The sequence below is a fragment of the Lissotriton vulgaris genome, chromosome 12, assembly GCF_964263255.1.
Source record: "Lissotriton vulgaris chromosome 12, aLisVul1.2, whole genome shotgun sequence".
In the NCBI taxonomy this organism is placed as follows: domain Eukaryota; kingdom Metazoa; phylum Chordata; class Amphibia; order Caudata; family Salamandridae; genus Lissotriton; species Lissotriton vulgaris.
The window spans coordinates 528307944-528333294 of record NC_141700.1 but is presented as its reverse complement, the minus strand read 5'-3'; the positions used below and the strand labels follow the sequence as shown (position 1 = coordinate 528333294).

At 45.7% G+C, this 25351-nt stretch overlaps 1 protein-coding gene across 1 annotated transcript in view; it reads right to left on the bottom strand.

Annotated features, from left to right (window-relative positions):
- USB1 (U6 snRNA biogenesis phosphodiesterase 1) overlaps positions 1–25351 on the bottom strand; it is a 239129-nt gene that overhangs the window by 98904 nt on the left and 114874 nt on the right. Inside the window, exon 4 of the mRNA XM_086945312.1 lies at positions 20384–20437. Coding sequence (XP_086801438.1) covers positions 20384–20437 — 54 coding nt within the window. The remainder of the gene's footprint in view (positions 1–20383; positions 20438–25351) is intronic.

Sequence of the window (25351 nt, the reverse complement as noted above, 5' to 3'; positions counted from 1 at the left end):
TACTAAGTCTCCTAGCTATGGTAAAAAAATGTGGCCACGTTGCAAATTTCCCATGTATTAGACAGTAATTGAAGGTACAGTAAAGCGGGCTTCACTTGTCTAAACCCTTTCCCCTTTAATACGGGTATGATAAACATTTTCCTTATATCTATGAAGTGACCACAGAAAAACAGAAAATGAACAGTATCCATGAGGGAAAAACCGTCACATTTACACAGATCCAAATCTGAGGGCTTAGTCCAACAGGGGCGACCGGAGATCAGGAAATGAATTTTATTTAACCGGAACTTTGTTAAAAGATATCTGTGATTGGGAATGTTAACAACCTTTAGATATAATTCCAGTTCACACCCTGAGGATACAATCAGCTGGTGAGTTCTCACGGTTGGTTTAACCAGCTCCAAGGCTGCTCTATCCACCCCTCTGTTCAACATAAAGGTGCTTTTAACCCATTTCAGGTCACCTTTCACAAGTTTGGCCTGCTCAGTGAACAATTCTGGCCGACCTAATGTTGTGGATAGTTGTTGGACATATTTCAGCCAGGGGATAAAGTCCCAGTGATCTAGTGTGAGACAATCCTTTAAAACTTCGTGGTTCACCTCCAGTTCCGGGTTCAGCCAAACTGACATCCATTTTAGTAGGGGGGCCACAGCGATTCGATCTTCCAAATAATCTACGCCGCATACTTGGTGCGCTATGAAACCGGCCGTAGATCGTGGCAAGGATAGAATCGATTTCAGAAAATTGTCCTCCGCTACCTGAAGCATCTTAACTGGTCTGAAGCCCCACAAGTCTGCACCATACATAGCAATGCCGATACATTTTGCAGCATATGCCTTCAATACTGCCTGCAAGGGTTTTACCCCCAGTTTGCGGGAAAAACCCAAAACTGCCAGAATGGAACGGACAAAGGCATTTTTCTTTTCCAACAATTGGGGGTGCCAGGTGGAACTATCATCGAATACAACCCCCAGGTAAGGAAACCTGGAGACTCTTGTCAATTTATGCCCGTTACATTGCAATGTCTTTACATTTTTCAAAACCCTACCTTTCGGGCCTACCACCATGACATGAGATTTACCATAGTTGACACTTAAATCAAAAGAAGACATGAACCCATAAAATGAATTTAAAAGACATTGGAGTCCCACTGCGGTCCGAGCTAAAAGGGCGGCATCATCCGCATATAATAATGCCGGTATTAGAAACTTCCCTGCCCGTGGTATATCCTTGCATGCGGCTCCTAAAACACCGCCCAAATACAGGCATGGCTACTTACATCCGTTCATCTACGTCACAAAGAGTTCCTGGAAAACCAGACTCTTAAGCTTTAGGGACTTCCCCTTGCCTGGATATTGATTTCTCCAAGAACTCATTTATTATGCATGAACATCTATTCCTTGGGCGCTCATTCATGACGTTCTTCTACGTCAATACTGGCATTCCTAAACACCTTCAAGGTATAAATATACCTTCACTTGCAATGGCAAGGCGCAGTGCGGTTCGGCTGCCTACTTGCAATACGCAGCTTGCCACAGCAAGTCCTGAAGGAAGTAATTTCCCCAACTGACGCACTGACCAGACGCTGTCATCCTCCTTGCCAAGAATCCAGCTCTAGTGTTTCTGACTCCCCTTGCAGGGTGTTAGAGAATAGAGTCCTGGGAAAGAGATATCAACTTCTCTCATTCTAAGGTATGGAGGTGATTAGAACCTAGAGAAACTTTTGGCAATTCTTGGCAAAACTAAACTATAGCTAAAACAGCACCTACTTCTTCCCTCATACTAGACTTGGGTTAGGTACACTGGGGTAGGGTTATTTTAGAATCACCAGTTGAGTATTTTAGCCTGTGATATTTATGTATGTATTTTTATATATGTCATAGCTACAGACCATGCTATTACAGTATTATTTTATATTACTGTTTACGCTGTACGCATTATACTTCACATTCTGTCTTAAGATTGAAGCAGTTCATATCTCTTGCATGAGAAAGAAGACTGTTCAATAAACCCTTTTTATTGAAACGCCCGTCTCTCTATTTCTGTGAAACTCTGTAGAAACGAAGCATGCACGATTGACTAAGTGAAATGGTTATCTATTCTTTCCACGATTCTGAAGATATTGTTCCAAATCGAAGGGAAACAAAGTTGTCATGTTTGTGCGGTTGTCAGAAACTAATCCCTTCTTGTTCATTTGAGAAGTTTCTAGTGACCTCTGAGTTAGCTGGCACACACAAGTAATTAAGTTTAATGTACTCGATAGAGACATACTGACCTCAGTCCTATGTCAAATCTATAGTGTATATTATTCCAATGTGCAGAGTCTATCAGGGATATAGGAACTATACTACACCTTACGGTGGCACAGTTCATGATGCAGCCCTTAGGGCCCCTCTTTAGGTCCAATGCCCTAGGTACTAGGAGTACGTCTTACTAGGGACTTACAAAGGAACCTATAGGGGTGCCAACTGTGGAGCAGTTGTACAGTTTAGGGAAAGAACACTGGTGCTGGGGACCTGGTTAGAAGGAACCCAGCACACATTCAGTCAAACCTGCACCAGATAACAGGCAAAAACGTGGGGGTAGCCATGTCAAAAGGGGCAGTTTCCTACAACTAATAGGTTTTCAGGGGGAACCTTTAAGGTGCCCTCTGGGTGCATGTTACAATAAATATGATACTGGCATCTGTATACATTTATTGAGGCGATGTGTTTGATGCTAAAGACCATTATTTTCAGTGAAGTGAAACCATTATGTAGCTGGGTAACTCGTAATTACCAGTGCCTAGGACATACCCTTAAAATGGTTTCCTGATCACTTGCAATATTTTAGCAATGCAACTAGACATTACTCAGCATATCTGCTCATGCAGATGTGTCCTCACATGTAATATAATGCACTCAGCCTTAGGGCTCCAAGGCCTGTCGTAGGAGTGATCTACATATAAGACATGCAGTGTACTTGGGCATCGCACACAGGTAGTGTGCAATGTTATGTCTTCAGAGGGGCTTGCGCCCTTTCACACATCCTGCAATGGCAGTTTTTGTGAGGATCCCTTTGGGTGGTATAATACATACTACAGCCCATCAGCACCCTCTTTAGTACCCATGCCCTGGGTACAATAGGTGCTGTTTACCAGGGACTTACAACGGTGCCAAAGTCCTTGCCAATTGCGGTACAACCAAGAATGCTGTAGTTTTGAGGGAAATAGTCTTGTTTAGCAAGGACCCAGTGCACATCCAGTCAAGAACATCAGTACCATTGGGCGAAAAGTGGGGGTGACAATGTAAAAATAGGGCACTTTCCTACATCTGGCTATCATAAAAGGTTACTAACTTTAGTTAGATTAAATATGATCCCCCAATTACTATTTGCTGTCTATGGGTGGCTTAAAGCCTCTGGGTAGCCTTCATGTACCTGTGATAATGCTTTGATTCCTGAAACCTTGCATACTGTTTTTATTTGTCCAAAGTTTAATACTCTATTCAGCGCCTCTTGACACCTTTGTATTTTAGGCAAGGCGTCCTGCTTTATTGTTTTTTACAATCTTCAGCTACTCGTCATGTGTGTTTCTTTATAAAATGGTTTCTAATCAGGTGTTTTGGGATCCAAATATTAAGATGTACTTTTATTATATATTAACTGTCAATATTTTCTATTGAATTGTGATGTGATTGTATGATCCATTTACGCTTTTATACTTTTATGAATTGCATTGTTCGATTCGAATAAAGTTCTTTGATTGACTGACTGAGCGACAATTATTGGTGGGGAAGTTGCCCATAAACCCAACCCTTGATGTGCACTAATCAGCCTCCTCCAGTAGACTGAGGGATGCTTCTTTTGGACTGGTTGATACTTGGTGCAGATAACAGCGAAGCAGTTCACAGAATACTCTGCTCTACATCACTCTGCCTCACTCCTAGAATATATCTTCGTTCCTGAATCAGACTCCACTGGTGTTAAACAAGTCTATAATCTCCCAAGAGTTCTCTCAGACTATTCTCCAATTCAAATAGTATTCCATGGTACGTACAGGGAACAAAGGAGGATTTGGTGCATGAACGCCTGGTTGCTTAAAGATGCGCACTTGACCAAACTACTCATGAAAGAAACAGAACATTTTGAATTCAATACAAATTTGGTTACCTTTGTGACAACCCTCTGGGAGATATTTAAAATAATAATCTGGCGAAAGGCCATTTCCTACCTCAAATGTAAATCAAGAGATCAGGAGGGAGAGATAGAGGCTTTGGACAAGGAAAGAGACCCTGGAGATACAAGTCTCCACCACATATTCGGAGGACACATTCAGCAGGTGGCATTGGCTCACTCCACCTTTAAAAATAAATAATATGAGGGACTCAGCCTGAAAAACCATGGGTCTTCTCTTAGGAAAAGGCATGAATGGGGGGGAGGGGGGGAGGTAGAGAAATTGCTATATTGGTTGGCTAGCAGGGAGACTGAGATAAGGACTGTTCCAGCAACAGTAGGTAGCCACAGACAATTGACTTCCGACTGTGCATAGACATTGTGGAAACCTTTGATGCATTCTACAAAATCTGTTTGTGCAGGGTGTACTCCAATAGGAGGAACTTGATCATCAAATAATTAGTGATTTTCCTCTCCCTACTCTCTCAGATGCAGAGTGGCAGTCCTCAACCTCCCCATCTCAGTTAAAAAGCTACACCAAGCAATGGTAAATAGGACCTCTAGCAAGATCACAGACTCAAATGGAATCCCACTGGAGTTTCTTTAAAAATATGCACTGCTGCTGACCCCACAGTGACGCTTCTGTTCTGGAGGTAAACTGGGACAAACCTATATATATACACCTATAGTGGGTTTCCCACCGCAATGTCTGCACCACACCTCTATGGGGGTGGCAGATGGCTACTTTAAATACTTGGGAATGTGGGTCACAAGAGATGTAAACAAAGGGAGGGAGCTGAACATCACCGCACTGCAACACACCAAGCGTAAACTGGAGGGGAGGGCTTCCTTTCCAATAACCACTATAGAGCATGCAATTTTCAAGATGATATTGCTACCACGATATCTATACACCCTACAAAACATCCCCTTCCAACCATCGGCCTGATTCTTTCTAAATCTTCGATCCCTATTGAGGATTTTTTTTTATGGACCAGTGGCACGTCATAGGGTTCTTTATGTAAATGCTCACAATTACAAATATGAAGCTGGTTTGGGGACCCCGATTTTCAGCAATATTATTGGGTCTTCTACTTGGCCCCAATCAATTATTGACTCTATAGCAGTAGATCGGATGATTGGAGCAGCATGACATGGTGTGACTAAACTATGGGAAAAAAATCCTTCACATACATTACAAAACTGCCAGTGCTGTGCTGGCACAAGGCTCTGAGGAACAACAAGTGGTTCAAACTCTTAATGAATGTACTCCCCTGTGGTGTAGTGTTGTTCATGGCTAGCACATATCACAACTTGAGGGCATCCAACGCAGGGTCCTTATATAGGATCTCAAAGCTGGGTAAGGTGTGGGCCTCTGACCACATAAAATGATTCAATCATTTGCACAGCATCAGCGCTGTAATTCACAATGCTTCTGCTACTTACAAACCAAACATGCCTTGGACACATACAATAGTAAACTAAATGTTACCGGAGTTTAATCACACAGAAGAGAAGACAACACAGGAGTAGGTGGGCAAAAATAGTATTTCTAGAATCTACGGATCACTGATAGTCAACACTCCCAATCCTTTCACTAATACCAGGAAAAAGGGGAGAGTGATGTGGCAAACCAGACTTTGAAAGTTGGACGGACGCAAAGATAGCTTCCCATATCCTAGCCATATCTGCTTACTGGTGGATAATACATTTTAAAGTCTTCCACAGAATCTATTTTCTTGCAACCGGTTTATGGTGAATGGATATGGCTCCCAGACTCTCCTTCCATCCATTGTAATATAGTGAATGGTATATTCATGCATGTTGTATGGGATTGCCCGGTTGTTGCATAATATTTGAAACGGATCCATCAATAAATCAAGGCTCTAATAAGCAGGTAGCCTAGTTAGGAATAAGGTAGGACTGTGAAGACCCAATGGCTGCAGAGGCTGAGGTCATAATCAAGTTCAATAGTGCTCCTACTAATTCTTCACTTAACCGTCCCTGAACTTCATGCTATCCGGTTCGCTCTGAATGCCTTCCTCCTGTTCATTAAGGGGAATCTGGTTAAGGTCGTGACTGACAACGCAACCACCAAATGGTACTACAACAAGCAGGGAGGTGTCATGGATGATATGACAGGAAGCGCCACAACACTGCAGGTGGCCCAAATTCCAAGGGATCCAATAGGTATGGGGGTCTCTAGGCGGCAGAGGTAGATGCCTTTGTCCAAATAGGGATCCTTCCTTCTAGTCAGGGTAGGGGGGATACACACTTTAGATAACCCCTGCTCACCCCCTTAAGAGCTTGGCACGACCAGACAGTCTTATCCCAAAGGCAATTTGTAAGGTATTTGTACCAACACTCACAGTGACACAGTGAAAACACCACAAATGGGCACCACACCAGTTTAGAAAAATAAAGTATCTTTAGCTACAAGACAAAAATCTAAACATACAAGTATTAAGAAAAATGACTTTCAAAAGGTTTTAGCAACTGAGCCCATAGAAAACTATGGATGTGTGATTTCTTGCAAAGCAACAGTCGTTGCGACAAAATTCACCAAGCCAAACAGCTGCAGCGATGAGCAGCGTAGAAAAACAAAGAGATGCGTTGTTTCCTGAGTCCTTTGTGGATGCAATGCAACAGTTCCACTGGGCACAGGGGAGAGGTGCCTCGGTCGGGTCCGGTCCGTAGGGGGAATCGATGCGTCGATTCTGAGGCGACACTGATCTTCTCCTTACCATGGCAGGAATAGCAACGGCAGGCCAACCACAGACAGACAACAAGGCAGTACTTATCCTCAAGTTTTCCAACTCTTCTCCTTGGCAAAAGTTCCACTGGATTCCAGAAGTAGTCTAAAGTTCTGAGGTCTGAGCCCTTATTTTTATACAGTAAATAACTTTGTTCTCTGACGGCAGAGAGTGTATGTGCCCAGCCAAAACCAGTTCTGTCCTTTCTGGTGCAGCTGCCCGGCAGGAGGTGGAGACAGCATTGTGGAAGGCAGACCAGGCCCATACAGGTGAAAGGAAATCTCCTTCCCCTACTCTAAATGCAGGCCAGATCTATTCAGCCCAGCTCCACCTCATCCAGACTCTCTGAAGCCACTGCACCTCCCCAGCCCCCTTCACTCTACAGCCAGGCAGTCAATCCACATCCTAGCAGAGGCACACTGGATGGTTAGGCAAGAAAATACCTGCTTTTTAAAAGTGGTATTTTCAAACACAGAATGTAAAAATTACCCTCACTAAAAGATGCATCTTAACATTCTGAGTTCTGTCATATCAAACTTTATTTTCCTATCTTGTTCCCATGGGGAGTAATTCTCATAAGATGTTATGAGCAAACTCCCCATTCTATCCAAAGCGGGCAGATAGCTTTACAACAGTGAAAAAACGAAATTGGCAGGATTTCACTATCAGGACATGCCACTCACCTCGGGGCTTGTCCTACCTTTCACATACACTGCACCCTGCCCACAATGGTACTGTGGGCCTACCTTAGGGGTGACTAACATGTAAGAAAAGGGAAGGTTAGGAGCTGGTGATGGAGCGAGCTTTAGAAAATATTTTATTCTAGCTCGTGATGTCATATTCTCATAACTTGAAATAACATATTAATGAGTGTTTGCATGATTTGTTTGATTAACTCAACCTAGATTAAGTTTGCACCACACATGAACACGCGGGAAACTAATTACATGTGCTCTTGTTGCATTTGCAAGTTTGTTTTTGTAACACATGATTAATATTGTCTTGTTTGTTATGTCTGTCCTATTGTCTTTGTCACTATTAATATGCGGCTGATCATTCATGGCATGTGCTTTTTATATGTGCTTACATGTTTGTCCTATGTTGTGATTGTCTGTTTGTGTATCATTTAATCATCTTTTACTCTTTCAGAAACATAGAACTGGACTATATGAAGAATGGTAGATATTATATGTGTTGCTTTATTTGTTTGCTTCTGCTAGTTGTCATTTATTAGTGGGTTAATTACTAGCAGGGAAAGGGTGGGTAACAGAAGGATTTATTTTACCTGAATTAATTATTCTTTTGTGTTTGTTTAAATAATAGTTTTTCTGGAAAGTGACGCAAGCTAAAAGTGGCGCAGTGACGCAATCAGAAGGGGCGCAGAAAAGGCCTGCTGTTGTTGAAAGCCACATGAGACAACTTTATTTTGAAGTGGAAGAAAAGCCTTTTTTTTTTTTTTTAAACTTTATTGTCAAGAAGGCAGAAAAGTTATTCACATTGATACTTTCGATCATCAGTTTCACATTATCACAGGCTATTGTTAAAGAGACGGATAAAACATAGTACATTCTGGCACTCTGTAGTTATCTTCACACTATGGATATGGAAGAAGTAATAGCAACCTTTTCGTACAGACTCTGACTCACTAACATACCATACCCTGTTTCAGTTTGCAATCTGCCCACTAATGATACAGTGATCAGTTCCCAGCAATTTCAACTAACAGAAAAAAAATTACATTTATAAAACCCAACTACTGTCATCACTTCAATAAAATGTTGTACCCGTGCACAGGCAGTTGTCATCCATTGCACATGATCAGTACGTTGTCAAAGGTAATATCATTTTCTTGCTCCACCTCATCACAAACCAGAGTTCTTTATATAAGTCCGCCCTCCCTAATCTTCTTCCTCCTCTGACTCCAAGTCCTCGTCCCCTGGTAAGGGTTCACACGGTTCTCCCCTGTATTTGTTCCATGGCATCCATACCTTATTCAACTTACGGGGACAGGCCTGCAGCACGTATACTGCCCTTTCCTTCACCATTAGGAGGTCCATATTCCTAATCCATCCAGACACCGTAGGTAATTCTGGAGCACCCCATTTTTGTGCAATGTCCCTCTTGGCCACTGTTACAGCCAACGTGTCCATATCTGTTCAGGTCATTAGGGTCCCAAATGTTCAATAGGCACTTACGGGGTTCAGGCAGGATTGACACCTCAAGGGCTTGGGAGACTGTGCGCATAATTTGTCTCCAGACGTCTTGGATCAATGGGCAATCCCATAGTGTGTGGAGTAGAGTTCCCTCCTCCCCGCATCCTCTTAGACAGAAGGGGTGTGGCGCCCTCTGTATCCTGTGTAGAAGTGTTCTGGTGTAATACGTGCGGTGTAGAATCTTGAGCTGCACTAACCTGAACCTAGCTGAAATGCCCACTTCTTTTGGTGATGCAAGCGCCTCGTTCCATTCAGTGTCATCCATGTCGCCTAGTTCCCCAACCCATCTCTCTCTAAGTTTCTGCGTGGGGTCTGTCAGGTTGTTAACCAGTTTCTTGTATGTGAGAGAGGTTGCCTTTTGTTCCATAAAGTCCGTTAGTAACCTGTCCTCTAGTGGTGACGATTCCGGGAGTGTGGTGTCAGGTGGAATTGCGTGTAGCAGTGCGTGTCGGATTTGCACATACCGGTATGTTTCAGTGGGGCCCAGACCATATTGCTGCTGGAGCTGTGAGAATGCAACCACCGAGCCCTTGTCCCAAAGGTCCCCTACCATGGAAATCCCTATTTGGTCCCATTGTGCGAAACCCTTACTGGACCTTAAGTTTCCTAGTGTTTTCGTGTCCCATAACGGCGTCATCCTGGTGATTTTCCCCTTCCAACCCAGTCGAGATTGTGCTGTATGCCATAAGGTCGCCGTGTGTAACGTCGGGCCAAGCAATTTCCGAACCTGTGAAAAATTGTATAACACAGAGCATTCCGTCCGTCCCCAACTGCGACCAATCCGCCTTGTAAGCGGGGTCTTCCCGCGGGACGTGGATCCAATGATTAATTATCTTAAGTTGGGACGCCCAATAATACAATTGAAGATTGGGTAGCGCAATCCCTCCTTCATACCATCTTTTTACTAATTTGTCATGTGCTATACGGGCTGGGCCGTTGCTCCACAGCAGAGCAGACACCAGTGCAGCGACTTGTTGGAAGTAGCGTGGAGCCACCATATAAGGGGTATTTTCCAACACATAGAGAAATCTGGGGAGAGCCATCATTTTATATAACGCTGCTCGCCCAAGGAGGGTTAGTGGCAGGGTAGCCCAGTATTTAACGTCCGCACGCAGACGTGCCAGAGGTGGCACCAAGTTTGCGATATAAAAGTCTGCCGCGTTAGTGGTGATGAAAATACCCAGGTATTTAAATGAGCCGGTCGCTAACTGCAGGGGGCAGTCATCCCGCAACAACGGCTCCGGGCCTTTAAGTACGAATATTATAGATTTGGACCAATTCAGGGTGTAACCTGACGCTTTCCCGTGCTCGTCGCACAGAGTCAATAGGGCAGGAATACCCTCAGTGGGATTAGTCATGTAGATCAGCATATCATCTGCATACAGGGAGACTTTATCCTCCCATCCTTCCTCCCAGGTGATGCCCCGAAACAGTGGTGTCGCTCTGAGCAGGATAGCCAGTGGCTCCATCACCAGCGCGAAGAGTAGGGGCGATAGCGGGCACCCTTGCCTAGTCCCGCGTCCTAATGGAAACGTCGGTGAAATGTGACCATTCGCTACCACCTGTGCCATCGGTGACTTGTACAATAACCGCACCCATGCAAGAAACTTCGGGCCGAAGCCCATACGAGCAAGGACCGCAAATAGATACTCCCACTCCACCAGATCGAAGGCCATTTTGGCGTCTAGGGATAAGATGACAGCCTGTTCCGAAAGGATATGCGCTCGTGCCAGTACCCCATGGACCCTCCGCAGATTCAGTGCCGTGCTTCTGTGCGGCATGAAACCTGATTGGTCGGGGTGTATTAGGGTGTGTAGGTGCTTGGTCAGGCGACAAGCCAGGAGTTTCGCCAGGATCTTTGCTTCCACGTTGAGCAAGGAGATGGGTCGGTACGAGGCGCATACAGTCGGCGGTTTGGCTGGCTTAGGAATGGCCACTATTGTGGCCGTGCGCTGGTCCAGAGGGAGTTCTGCCCTATCCACACTCTCAACATACATATTCAGCAGGGGTCTGCTCAACAGGGGAGCTGACGCTTTGTACCATTCTACGGGTATTCCGTTAGACCCAGCGCCTTGCCGGATTGCAACTATTGTATTGCCAATTGGATTTAGTTTTCTGTCAATTCAGTGTCTAGTTCCTGTTGCGCTTCTTGCGAAAGCGCGGGGACAGTAATGTGGTCGAGCGAAGCTATCGCCTCCCGCTCCGTGACGGTCCGAACCGGTGTGTATATCTCCTGATAGTGGCGTGCTAGGGTGCGTACTAATTGTTCAGGGTGTGTTTGCAGCTGGCCATCTTGTGTGTAGAGTCTCTGTATATCTCTGTTGCTACCACCCGGCTTGTCCAACCAGGCCAGCATCCTCCCGGCCTTATCGCCCACGTCATATATCCTGTGTGCGGTGCTCGCCAAGTGTCCCTTAGTAATCGTTGTGAGATGAGCCAGGTGTTGTTGTTGTCTGAGGTGCAGCGTGTGTGTGGTGTCAGGGGTGGGGTTCGACATGTGGGCGGTGTTCGCGGTGTGGAGTGCCAACTCTAATTGAGCGAGTTCACTTCTGGAGTCTCGTTTGTGTCCCGTGATGGCCGCTATGGCTGCGCAGCGTAGGACTGTTTTGTACGCCTCCCAGAGTATCGAGGGCGAGGAAACTGTTCCTGTATTTTCTGTAAAGTAGTGCGATGTGGCCAATTTGAGTTTTTTCCTGATACCAGGGATTGTTAAATAGTTGGCTGATACCAGGGATTGTTAAATAGTTGGGGTATATCGGATAGAGTCTGGCGCGCTTCCTCTCTTTAGCAGTAATGTGGAGGGACACTGGGGAGTGATCAGATATGCCTCTAGGTAGGATCTCTAGTTTGTCTACTGACCCCAGTCCCACCCCCAAAAAGAAAAGGTAATCGATACGTGAGAGACTGTTGTGCGTAGAGGAGTAGTGCGTGTATTGAGTCGCTGTGGGGTTCAATTGACGCCAAACATCTGTGAGGCCTAGCGCGGTCAGAAAACCAGGAAGCGTGGCAGTCGCCTGAGTCGCTGTGGGGTTCAATTGACGCCAAACATCTGTGAGGCCTAGCGCGGTCAGAAAACCAGGAAGCGTGGCAGTCGCCCTCTGGCGTTCCCGTCCGGGAAAGGTGTCTAGCAAGGGGTCTGTTATAGCATTAAAGTCCCCCCCAATGATCATGTCGCCCTCTGGGAGGTCAAGGAGAAATTGTCCAAGCGCCGGCAGTGCCGTAGAGTGCAGCGCTGGGGGGATGTACACGGACACCGCGCTGAGGGGTCTCCCCTCCCACTGGCCATACAGCGCCGCAAAACGACCCTGATCGTCCGTCCTGCGGCTTTCAACCATAAAAGACAAGTTCTTTTTAAGGAGTATCCCAGTGCCCCTGGACCCTGTAGTGAATTCCGCGTGCACCGCCATGGCATACCCACGTCTGTCGAGTGCTTTGCATGTAGACCCAGCCAGGTGCGTTTCTTGCAGCATTACTAAGTCAGGCCCGTGGCGTTTAATGGTTTGGAGGACCAATCCCCTTTTAATTTTGTCCCCTAGGCCTCTAACGTTCCATGTGAGCAGTTTCAAGGGGGGCACCACTGTCATCGGAGGGCCGCCCTCAGCGGGTGTATCTCGATCCTGTTGGGCCATCTGGGTTTATGACCAGTGTTACTGATGTGCGGAAGTGGAGTGTAACACATATGCAATGACTTGTGCTAGGGTACCTGGAGTGTACGGCCTGTAGTAGGACCGTGGTCCACACGGATTTGGTGATGACTGTGAACAATAACCATAACATTATAACTTCCCCCCCCCACCCCCTCCCTGCTCCCCTGCACCACGGACGAATTCCCGCCCGCATCCCCAACTTGGCAGAGTGCTTAATCCCATCCCCGTCCATCTTACTTGCTCGTGGGGTTGGTGAGACCCCTACAGGCACCGGCCAATGCCCGCCCTACTCAGCTCCATCAGCGTCAAGTTCCCAAGGGCTGCAAACGTGTTGTCCCTCACGCAGCCTATTCAAATCAGCCCCTGACAGGTTGTCCAGAGTCAAGTGGGTCCCTTTCAAGATCCGATTCCAGTCCCGTGGCGCCCTCCTCGTTCGTGGGGCTGCTGGACGGGCGGTCCGCCGGCTCTCCGCCGCACTGGTTCTGTCGGTCCCTGTGTGGGCGCTGGGGTTGGCCCACCTGCCTCCATCCGTCAAGCCATTCCCTTGCCACCTCCGGCGTGTCAAAGAACCACGTTTTTCCTTCGGCCACAATTCGCAATTTGGCGGGGAAAAGCATCGAGTACGGCAGGCCTTTGTCTCGCAGCGCCTTCTTCACGTCCGTGAATGATTTCCTGCGCCTAGCCACCTCCGCTGTGTAGTCTGGAAAGAAGGCCAAAGTTGAGTTCTGGATTTTTACAGGTGGGGAGACCCTCGCCGCTTGTAGTATGGCGTCCCTGTCTCTAAAATTGAATAGTCTAGCCAGTACAGGCCGTGGAGCGGCGCCTGGCTTGGCCGCCCCACCAGGAACTCGGTGCGCCCTTTCAACAGAGAAGAAGTGAGATAGGCCTTTAGGTTTCAGCTGAGTTTTAATGAGGTCCTCGACGTATAAGTCCATTGCAGCTTTACCTTCCGATTCCGGCAGGCCAAGGATGCGGACGTTATTCCCCCGGGAGCGCCCTTCCTGATCGTCGAGCTTCTCCTGCAACTGCTTAGTGACTCTTTCCATGCGTTCCATTGCTACTTGCAGGTCCGAGGTGTCCTCAATGAGCGATTTCGTAACTACCTCCACTCGAGACACTCTTTCCGACATTTTTTTGAAGTCCGCCCGAAGCAGAGTAACTTCGGAAGAGATGGAGCCCACCGTCGTCCGGACCTCGGTGAGGGTTTTCATAACGTCTTCTAAGGTCACCTTTTGAGGTCCGCCCGTTTCTGGAGTTGCGCCTGCAGAGTGGCAGCCGCCATTCTGGGATTGTCCATGTTGGCTGTACGCAAATTTGTCGAGCTTCGCCTGTGTCAACGCACTCCTTGTACCCTTGCCTGCCATGGCGTTGCGCTGGTGAAGGTAGTATTTGCACTCGGCGGTTGTTCTAGCACTTGGCGTCTACGAGCTGCGTGGCCCCCCCGGGCGCCAGGCAGTCAACTGGGTTTCTCACTGGTTCCAAGGGGTTCCGTATACCCCTCACAGAGCCCAGGCGCGCTGCAGCCGGCGGTCGTGACGACCAGCACGCCGGCGTCTGAGTCGTGCTTGTGCGGCCTACTGCGCGGCCACTCCCGTCCTCCGCGCTCACTGTAGCGCTACTCGCCGTGGTGCTTCGGTGTGTCTTCAGTGAGCCCCTGTCAGGGGGCACCCCGCGTATCGCGTCAGATCTCCGCCGTGTATCAGCACAGCAGCGCTAAGGTGGGACCGTCTGATCAAGCAGGACGCCACACGATGAGTCGGGCACCACCATGGACGCTCCCACACGATGCTGTCCCTTCGCCAGGATACTGGGGCTCAGACCCGTCCCTTCGTCAATTTGGGGTGAGATTCGGATCGGCAGCAGCGCGGGAAGACGGCAGGGCCCTTGATGCAGATTGTCTTACCCTGCAGCATGAACGGCGCGTCTGGTCGCCCGCTCCGTCCAAAATGGCGCCGCCCGGGACCCAGGGAGAGCCTCGCCCTCGCCGGTATTCGCGCTGCTTTTAGATGGTGCTTGCAGCTAGTCCTGGACTCAACAGCTCCCCCGGCCCAAACAGGGGTAGACGCCGGATAGGTGGTGCGTATGAGCACCCTTCGTGGCAGAGTTCAGCAGCGGTCGGCCGGCGCCACCGCGTCTGGGCCGAGGAGGATGGACTTCCGCCCGGGTCCGCCAGCTACTCCAGGTCGGGGCTGCCAGGCAGGTACAGGCCCCAGCACGTCGCTGCCGAATGGAGCAGTTCCCGGCGTCCGATCACCACCGGGGTCGGATCAATCAGTGCCGCTCGGGTCCCCGAGCCGATGTCGCTCCTTCGAGCGGGCGAAAAGTCGGATTAGTGTACGGATTTTTAGAGCGGGCCGTTATGCCTGGAGGAGCTCCCGCTTCAAGCTGCCGCCATGCTCGGCAGTTGGCCACGCCCCCCTGGAAGAAAAGCCTTTTATTGTGAAATGGTTTAAAACGAACTACAAAAGCCACTCTGTGGAATGGTTTGGTTGTGCCACGGAAAGCTCAGAACGGACAGGCTCAAGGTTGAAAGGAAGAGACGTGATTGCTTGAACATCTTTGCTACAAAATGTAGCAGACTAAGGAACTGTCGTCAGGATTCTGTGCATGAACAATGGCTCTGTGTAAATCCTGGTCTCGTGGTGGAAGATGTCACAGTTTACTGTGGCGTGAGGTGATTCAGCCAATGGGGAGCCAGAATTCAGCTGCTGGAATGTGAAATCCGATAGATTAGCTGTAGTTTTAGGGTATAAGAATTAGCTCAAGGAGCAAACTTTTGGCTTACGCTTCTTGATTCCAGAGGGACGTTCTGCTGTCCGATGAATACACGTTAGGAAAGGTAACTTTTAAGACTTTGTTTTCAGGCGATGAGGGTAGAGACAGAGAGTTAGTTAGGATTTTGGAAATGCTCTTTTCACTTATTTCTGCTAATGAATAATATTTTCTTGAATTAAGCTCTCTTTATAAATGCTGAATAAAACTTTCTTATGACTTTTTCTAATCCTTGCTTAATAAAGTTCCAAACCTAAGTTTTCTTTAATATGTTTAAATAAACTTTTAAAATGACAAGCTGGTCTTGTTTATTGAAAAGAGTTCAATTTCAACATATAGTATCCATTCGCCTCATGATTCAGTTACTCTATTGTTTCTTATGGGCCTGGTATTGATTGATAAGTGATGGTGGTAGATAGTGACATCATTTATAAAGAATTTTAGTTGCTGCGCTGCATCACTGGCAAGTGGGTACACTTGCCAAGTCGACATGGTAATTAACAACTGCGCAAAGGCACTGCAGAGGCAGGCCTTACTTACCTTTTCAGAGCTACTCGTGTGGGTGGCACAATCAGTGCTGCAGGCCCATTAGTAGCATTTGATTTACAGGCCCTGGCACGCTCAGTGCGTTTTACTAAGGACTTACCAGTAAATCAAATATGCCAATCAGGGAGAACCAATTGTCAACACAATTTACACAGGGAGCACTTGCACTTTGACACTGATCAGCAGTGCCAAAGTGCCCAAAGTATCTAAGCCAGCAAAAACGAAATCCAGCAAAGCATCAAAATGATAGGATGTAGAGTCAAAAAGTCAGGGTAAACCACGCCAAAGATGTCAAGTCTAACAGGATCTCTCTGTTGCGCTACAGGTGCCATAAGAACAACCTCTAAATACAAGTTTTGTTACGGACAAGTTGGTACTGCAAACTGTGCTTTCTTCTTCCCAAGGGTGTTGTTCTTCCAGCTCACTCCTCTAAAGGAGAGGGCCCCACAAGTTGAACTCAAAAGCAGCTATTTTTACATTGAGTGCACAAAGGAGCACTCGGACGATCAGCTCTTCACTGGCTCTGCCAGTTCTATGAATGGAAAAGTGGTCCAGAGGCAAACCATGTCCAGGTGGTTCCTCTGGTGCATAAAACCACGCTATGCCTGCCAAAAAAAGAAGCCACGAGGCTCCACCAGAGCCAAGGCTGCCACAACAGCACTGGCAAGAGGAGTTCCAGTGTAGGACATGTGCCAGGCTGTTACATCAGCTTCTATAACACATTCATCAGGCATTACTGTCTAGACTATCCTGTTATCTGGAAAGGGCACTTTGCTCACTCAACCCTGCAGGACTTCCTGATGCAAGCCCACCCCTCAGACCCCCACCTTCTGGGAGGTACCGCTTTTGAATCTATTCAAAAAGTGAGGAATCTGCAGTAAGAAGTCCTTTATGGGAAGTTACTCCTCTTTGGTAATGCTCCTTCTCGTGGATACTCTATCTACCTGCAGTAGAGTATGGCTGGATAAGGAGTAGCCATACCCACTTTTTTAGATTCCACAACCAACACGAAAGAGACAGAATAAAGGCATATATCAGTGTTGTTTGTGGGTTATATGTTGTTTTTGACACTATATGTGTTGTCTGTGGTTTTTTCACACTGCACCCTTCCACAAACACTCTTCCTTGTTTGTTTCTTGGACACAATTTCCTTTTGAGCTTGATGGTACCAATGATGAGATCAGGGCAATCCTGGTGAGTACCTGCCAGGTTCCCGTTGGTGGTGCGCCTGTGAGGCGCCATCTTGCGCTCACACACTTTTTTACATGTTTGTCTGAGTGCGACACTAAGGTGTGTGATATTCGTCGTCTCACAACTGTTAAATTTTATATTAAGGGCTTGGGCATCCTTTTAATATGGCACAACATGGATGTACCTCCTACCTCAATAATTAAAATAGAGGAGTTAGTTGCAAAAGTATTGTAACAGTTGGTACAACATGAAAATAATGAATTTCTAAGTGCTTTGTTAGTCTGGGTCATTTTGTGTGACAACCCACAAAACAGATGCCAATGATAAAATAAGAAAGTTTAAATCTGAAGATCTTGAGAGTTCTTTAAATAAAGATCAAAAGAGATAAAAGGGGAATTCTTAATTAACGATCTGAAGGAGTGAACTGAGAGGGGGGAATAATATTAAAGAATATACCCAGCATAGCACTGAACTGTTTCTATAGTCAGGCTCAAACATAAGGAAAAGATTAACATCTACAGGATATCCTAGTTAATTTATGTGACTACAAGACAATAGAATACTTTCTGAGCACATCCAAGGATACTGGCATGGTTATCCATGGCTACCAATTCTGTTGAATGTTCACTGACATCTACCCAACCATGCCAGACAGAAGACGTGGCCAACAGACAGGGACAGAGAAAATGCAGCAATTCCAAGTTGATATCATTGGCACTCCCCATTGCCCAGATGCAAGGCACTAACTATCACATCTCGGCCAGTCAGATAGATCTTCCAGCTTAGAAACTGAATGGTGAGAGACAGGAAGAAAAGACCTCGTACTGAAACTGGAGCAAAAGTGAATAGCAGATGATGTGTAATTAGTCATACAAACAAAACATTGCCCAATAGGGAAAGAAGGTTATACGATTCAGCCCTGCCAGCAGCTCAATTAACTCCTAAACAGGTTCTAATTGCTACTGATCTGAGGAAACAGTTATGACCAAGAAGCGACATAAATGCATTCACAAATCCAAACACAAGTGAGAGATGATGTGGAGATGTTTGAACTAAGTGGTCACCATAATGTAACACCACGTCAAACAATATAATGAAGCAGTAGAAGCATGATACAAATGAATTTAAAGGAAAGTAAGAGCTTAGCATAAGTGAAAAAGCATTCAAGAATCATGGCCTGGGGTCTGATGACATAATGGCACAACAGCCTAAACTTATAGCTGTAAATTACAAAGAAAGGGAAATGGAAAAGAAGACTGTTAGAAGACACGTAGATTAAGATGTTGGGGCGATAGGGTTGTCAAATGACATTATTATTTTTGGGGCAGAGGGGTATTGTCTGGGTGTTCTCAGCGGCACTGGTAACTTGGAGAGGGGGTTTGGCCTAACTTATTCAGGGTGCACTTTAGCATAAAGAAAATGCATAAAAGATCAGAGATATCTTTCCTGGTTTTTGGCACCTAGTGAATCAAAACATAGGTGTACCAATCATTATATCCAGAAATGTTTCCTTGCGGACAGAGGCTATAACGAAAAACAGTGTAGATGGTAACTGGTCTAGAGGAGGCTGGTTGATGTTCAGGTGACTTTGGCTGCATGTATGCCTCAAATGTTTAAAAAGAGCAGTATAAACTGGACTTTCCACATAAGATTTTCTGGATGGGTATCTTGATAGCTCACCTTCGATATATGGCTTCTATCCACTGGCTTTCAGAAATCTTTAAAAAGAGATTGAATACATGGGTATCATAGATTTCCAAGGGTCAAACACTTACAATAGAAGCACAAAAGATTATGTATCTCTCATATTTATAGTATTCCTATAGGCGCCAAGAAAGAAACTTGATGGCACTTCCAGGGGACTGACAGAAGAACTAGGGGTGCAGCCTAATGACAGGAAACATGAGGAGAATTTGACTCATACAAGTGTAGAATTCACCTGTGCTCTCAGAATAGAGACAGGCCTGAAGATTTTACTTTGATGGCACCACACTGAAACTAGACTCCACCGTATGCTAGAAGGAAAGCAGACATATGCTGCCTTCCTAGAACACAGCAGAGCATCCTATTAGGGAGGATACAAAAGGTGTGGTGGGGGAAAAATTAAACACCTGGAAATTAACTAATGCTCTGCCACTCTCAGCTAAACAAATAATTAGTAAGTTGCCCAACCTTATCTCATTGACTCACCTGAAATAGACACATAGTGAATGGTTTCTCCAGAGGATTTAGAAAATTACAAAGGCTCTTAGGAGAAAAGAAAGCCTGTTTGGTAGAATGTGGAGCCCAGTATAAGAATCCGGTCAGCAGAAATTAACCTGCCCTAGGAGGTTTAGATCCCTACGGATAGCCTCAGCAGATGTCTAACAACTAAATAGTTAGCTGAACCTTAGGTCTGGGATATGGAATGGTGCCTCGATGGGGGGGGACTGGGAATCCTGAATATACAGGGAGGAACAACTCTGCTTCTCAAGAGAATATGATATATGTATGACTCTTAGCAGGTAGGGAAAAGGGGTGGGATATTGTGGGACAGGGGGGTTTCCTGGATGTCAATGTCAGTATACTTTGTTAAAATTAATAACATGTATTGAAAGTTAACAGGTTTAGTAACAGTTACCATATTTCCCACATGATGCATTACAACAGATCATCTGCTGGTGAGAGGGGTTATTGAAAAGGCAAACAATGAGGTGAACTCCTAGTTAGATCAGACCACTATCTTGGTATTAGGCATGCAGTTTGCTCAGAGAACCCCTCAGTAGGTATCCAAAAGCATAGAAGCATCCAATCTGCAATAAGGTACCGTTGAAAAAAGAAAGAAATCATTCAAATGATTCTTGAAAATTAGGTTCCGTTGCCTTTTATGTGAAGCCATTATCAAAGGCTTGAAACAACTAGATAAACATTCTGGAAACTGAATTAGCGTTATTAGTGCCGGATTATACAAAACAGTCCCAAAAGACATTTAGAAAAAAAACCTAAATGTTATTAAATAACTGTCATTAGGGAAGTAAAATGTCTACTTCTACAACTTATAATTACTGAGGAACACAGGAGTTAAAAAGTTAGACCAACTCTAAAGCGAAAGTTAGAGAAAATAGCTCACCTGTTTCGCTCTTCATTTGTGTAAACCTTCAATTTGTTGGCAATGCAAAAGAACCTGAGAAGGAGACAAATAGGATTACACACACAGGCAAACTAAAGGAAAAAAAGTATATATGCCAAAATTTGGGAAAATCTATAAAGATACATTTTACAGAGAATTGGCTCTTATGGAAATGTCACTGCTTTCTATTGTGAATTAAGGGAATTTCATCCAGCAGATAATGAATATAGGGCCAGATGTACGACCCTTACAATCTGCAAGTGGCAAATAATTTGCGATTTGCAATTTGTGACTCGCAAAATTAAATGAAATGAATGAAATGAAAAGCAATTTATAGGGCGCGACTTAGCCCAAGGGCATCAAATGTAATTTACAACGGTGTCTCAACACTGTTTGCGATTCCTAACGGGTCACAAATTGCAGGCCTCATTAATATTACTGAGGCAGGTGCAATTTGCGACCCTTTTGGGAATGGCTAGCATACCCAGGGATGGCGGCCTGCTGGGGTCAGCAGGCCACCATGTTTGTGACGGCTTTTTAAATAAAGCAGATTTTTTTATGCAGCCGATTTTCCTTAAAGGAAAACTGGAAGCATTTAGATAAGTAAAATGAAATGTTTCGGTTTCATTTTGTAAGAGCGACCACTGCCTGCTCTTAAAAAATATTCTTGCATCCAGTCACAAAGGGGAAGGGGTCCGCTGGGGACCCCTTCCGCTTTTCAAGTGGCTTACCACCTACTTGAAGTAGGTGGTAAACTGCAAGTGTTTTGCAACCGCAATTGTGGTTGCAAAACAATTGTACATTGAAGTGCGAGTCGCTACTAAGGGATGCCCTTGGCAAGCCCCTACCTAATAGCGAGTCGCAAACCCTATTTTGTGAGTCAGTAATAGGTTACCGACTTGTAAAATATGGTTTGTAAATGGGGCAGACCAATTTTGCGGTTGGAAACGGGCCGTTATCCCGTTTGCCACCGCAAAAAAACAGTTGTACACCTGGCCCATGGACCACATATCAATAGAACTGAATGTCTTTTGGTGGGTGAACACCGATTCCCAATAGAAAAAGAAAGAACACACACACAGGTTAGAAAACCAAAAAATAAAGGAGGAGATGCCATTTTCCTTCCAAGAGGGGAACCATGTACCACCACTCCCCACAAGTCTGACCGTGTCCCTGGAAGGATGGACAACAATTACCCTCCAGCTTAGATTTATACATATGCTGATCTTTCTGAAGGGCCTGGCTGTGGTCCCTGTGCTGCCAGCCATAAGATGCCCAAAGAGGACAAGAGCTGTGGAGGGATGAGTGCCACTACAACCCATTTTGTTTAGTACGAACCTTGTGGGCTTTCACACTCAGCTAGCTTTACTGTGCATGCTGCCAAGCAAATCCAGCCTTCCTACAGCTCAGATCATCCAAAGGCTATTAAGAGCTTTTAGGTTTCCTTCTGGTTCGCCAGAACCAGTACAGAGGGAACCCGTCTTCTCACTAGTGGTGAACAGGCCATTCTCCTTGAGAGATAGCACAATAGACTACTGAACCTTTGTGCCTGCACAGTGCATTACTTGCTAAGTCTATTGCAGTTTAGATGGTAGTATAGTATAGGTTTTATATTGAACTTCAGTTTGCATCAAAAATCCAGACTGCAGTTTTAAAACCATACCGTCGGTTCGAGACAGTCTGTCCTTCCATTTCTGGCTCCTGAACCCCTTAAGCTGCCTTTTTCCTGGTTTTGGAGCAAAGACTTCCACACCACTACTGGCATCCACAGTTCAATATTTACCATTCATGCATCAGGAAAGGGACCTAAAGAACAGCGACCTGGGTTATCTGCCTGGGTACCGAAGAATTCTCAAACAGCCCTAATTGCGTGCCAACAGGCCTCTACTATTAGGTGGGGCAGTGCTTCAGGGTAGTACTAAGGTCATTTAGGGTAATTGTACATAGGTATCAGTGTTCTCGCTCTAACCTGGATTTGACACGGCCCTGGGAATAAATGAGTTTGTGTTACATGAATCTTATGGTTTATATGATAAAGAGGTACAACACTAGGTTATTGTGCATTTATAAATTAGCTCCCATTTCTCTTGGAGAAAATGATTTTTTTTAACCTGTGGTAAGCGGATGCAAAACCTCTGGTAATTTGCCATTTTCTTTGCATTAACCTGCACCTGAAAAAAATACAAAGAGGATTTGACATGACAGCCTTTGGGTGGTCTTCCCCTAAATTTTTGTCTGTCTCCCTCCATTTTTCCGTACTCTATTTTGCAGGCTTTAGTACTCCGCCCACTTTACCACTGCTAACCAGTGCTAAAGCGCATGTGCTCTCTCCCTAGAACATGGCAACATTGGTTCATACCCAATTGGCATATTAATGTTCTTATAAGATACACGTGGTGCCCTAAATGTGCCAAAAGCCTGTAAATTAAATGCTACTAGTGGGCCTGCAGCACTGCTTGTGCCATCTGCCTAAGTAGCCCCCTAACCATGTATGAGGCATGCCACAGCAGGGCCTGTGTGTGCAGTTTACTGCTACTTCGACATGACATTTAAAACTATGTGCCAAGCCTTAAACTCCCCTTTTATTACACCTACCTCGTGCCTAAGGTAGGCCCTAGGAAGCCTAAGGGCAGGGTGTAGTGTAACTAAAAGATAGGACGGGTAATTTTATGTTTTACATGTTCTGGTAGTGACAAACAGCTAGATTCGTTTTTTACTGCTGTGAGGCCTACTCCTCTCATAGGAATTCCTTAAAATACCTTTAAGCTATAAGTCCTGATTAGAAAGGAGTTACTGCATCATGTTTCATATCTGTGGAATGGTAAGGATAAATCCTCTTTACTGGTAAAGTCAGATTTAACATAACTATTTTAGAAATGCAACCTTTGAAACTGGGCATTACTCCGCTTTTAATGCTCTGTGTGCCTTGCAGCTTGACTCCAATACACACCCGAGTTAGGTGACAGTTACACTTTGTGTATTCCCTTCAGAGAGCCACAAATACATGAAGGCTAGGTGTGGCTGAGTACCCAGCTACATAATTTTTCATTTTGATGGCCCTTCCTGGGCAGGAAGGGGCTCACAATTACACTTCAAATGGTGATGGCCTGGCCCCACACTAAGCACAGGTTACCCCCAACAGATAGCCTGGCACACAGGACTGGGTTGAAAGGGATACTGGTGTACTTCAAAGCCATGCTTTAAAGTCTCCCCCACTTCAAAGGCATATTTGGGTACAAGTACTGGGTCTCTGACCCCAACAAATCAGACACCTCTTGACCTACACCTGAACCTCCGTCAGAAGAACTGCTGTGCTGCTCAAAGGACTCAACTGGACTGCTGATCTGGAAGGCCTACTTTTCTGTTTGTTTCTCTGCTGCTCTCTGCCTCTGCTGATGGAGAGCTGGACTCTGCCTTCTTCCAAGTGATCTCCAAGGGCTTACTGGCTGGCTGCCTTTTGCTTGACACTCAGGGATATCAAAAACTCTACCCCTGCTCCTCTGCCTGGCTCACTGGCAGTGGCCCAGTTACTTGCAACACGGATTTCGATTCAGCTCCTGTCTGCGTGTAGCAGAACCGGCACATCGACCTAGCTGTAGGAGTAAAATCGGCACATTGATTCAGAATCAACACCTTGCCTCCAGAGATCGACGCATCAGACAGCGTATCACCGCCGCTGCAGCTTGGTTAGATATACACATCCCCTCGACTGCGTGGCAGAAACCGGCGCATCGCTCGATGCCGCTCGACTCCGGCACCCGTCTTCAGAACTGACGCATCACTCTCACTGAGTAGTGAAGATCGACGCATCTCGCTGCTTGCAACCAGGTAAAGTACTTTGTTCACCAGGACCTGCATAGGTCCTTTAGCCAGCCAGCGCTACATCTCAGTTGGCCTGAACTTTGACTTTGCCCCAGTCCAGCATGACCTAACCTAACCTTTTTTGTACTATTTGCTTCTAAGCATCTAATTCTTTAAAATTCTATTTCTCAACTTTGACACATTGGAATGTTGTCGTTTTGGTCTCGTTTTATTTATAAAGTCATTTTATTTTCTGAACTGCTGTGGAGTCTTTTTGTGGTATTTTCACTGTGTTACTGTATGAGTTATTGTACACATACTTCACACATTGCCTTCTAAGTTAAGACTGCCTGCTCTGTGCCAAGCTACCAGAGGGTGAGCAAAGGCTAATTTAGGCTGTGTGTGACTTACCCTCACTAGGAATGTGGCTCCTACTTGGACAGGGTGCATCTTCTGCCAACTAGAGACCCAATTTCTAATAGCGGAACACCCAGCAGCAGCAGTATTCCTTGTTCGCAATAGAAGATTGTGAGGAACAAAGAATACTTGTGCAGTCCATCAATGTCCGGGCCAGGCAACGCAATTACCTTCACAGTAACTGTATTAGTTAATTAGACGGACTGACCTTTCAGAGTGTTTGGAAGCAACTTTTCAAGACGACGAGCTGGTGTGTGGCACCTACCTTCTAGAGTGCCAAGAAGATCCTGTAGGTAGGTACCCCACACAGGTTTCTCCGCTGGGGGAAGTTGCTTTCAAGAGCAGTGTCAGGAGCCTGCCATGCAATTACCTCAATGCAAATATATTGAGATAATTACATTGTCCTGTACTAGACGATGCTCTGAAAAGCCGCTGTATTGAGTGATTTTCTTCACCTGAAGACTAACCCCAATTCCACTGGTTTCACCCATTTTGAAATTTGGCCAGAAATGTAACCCCCCCCCCCTTTGAAGGAAATGAAAGTCACTTCTATTCTTACCTGCCCCTCAACCCAAAACATCTATCCCGCACTTGTTCTTTAAACCCTTCCTCTCCTCCAAATGAGGAAACACCTAGCTTTTAGATTGGAGGAAGGGAGTTATCCACCAAAATCACTTCAAGGAGTGGGCTAGCATCAGAGAGGGGGAACATAATCAACTTCCTGCATGACAAGATGAAGCAGATTTCTGC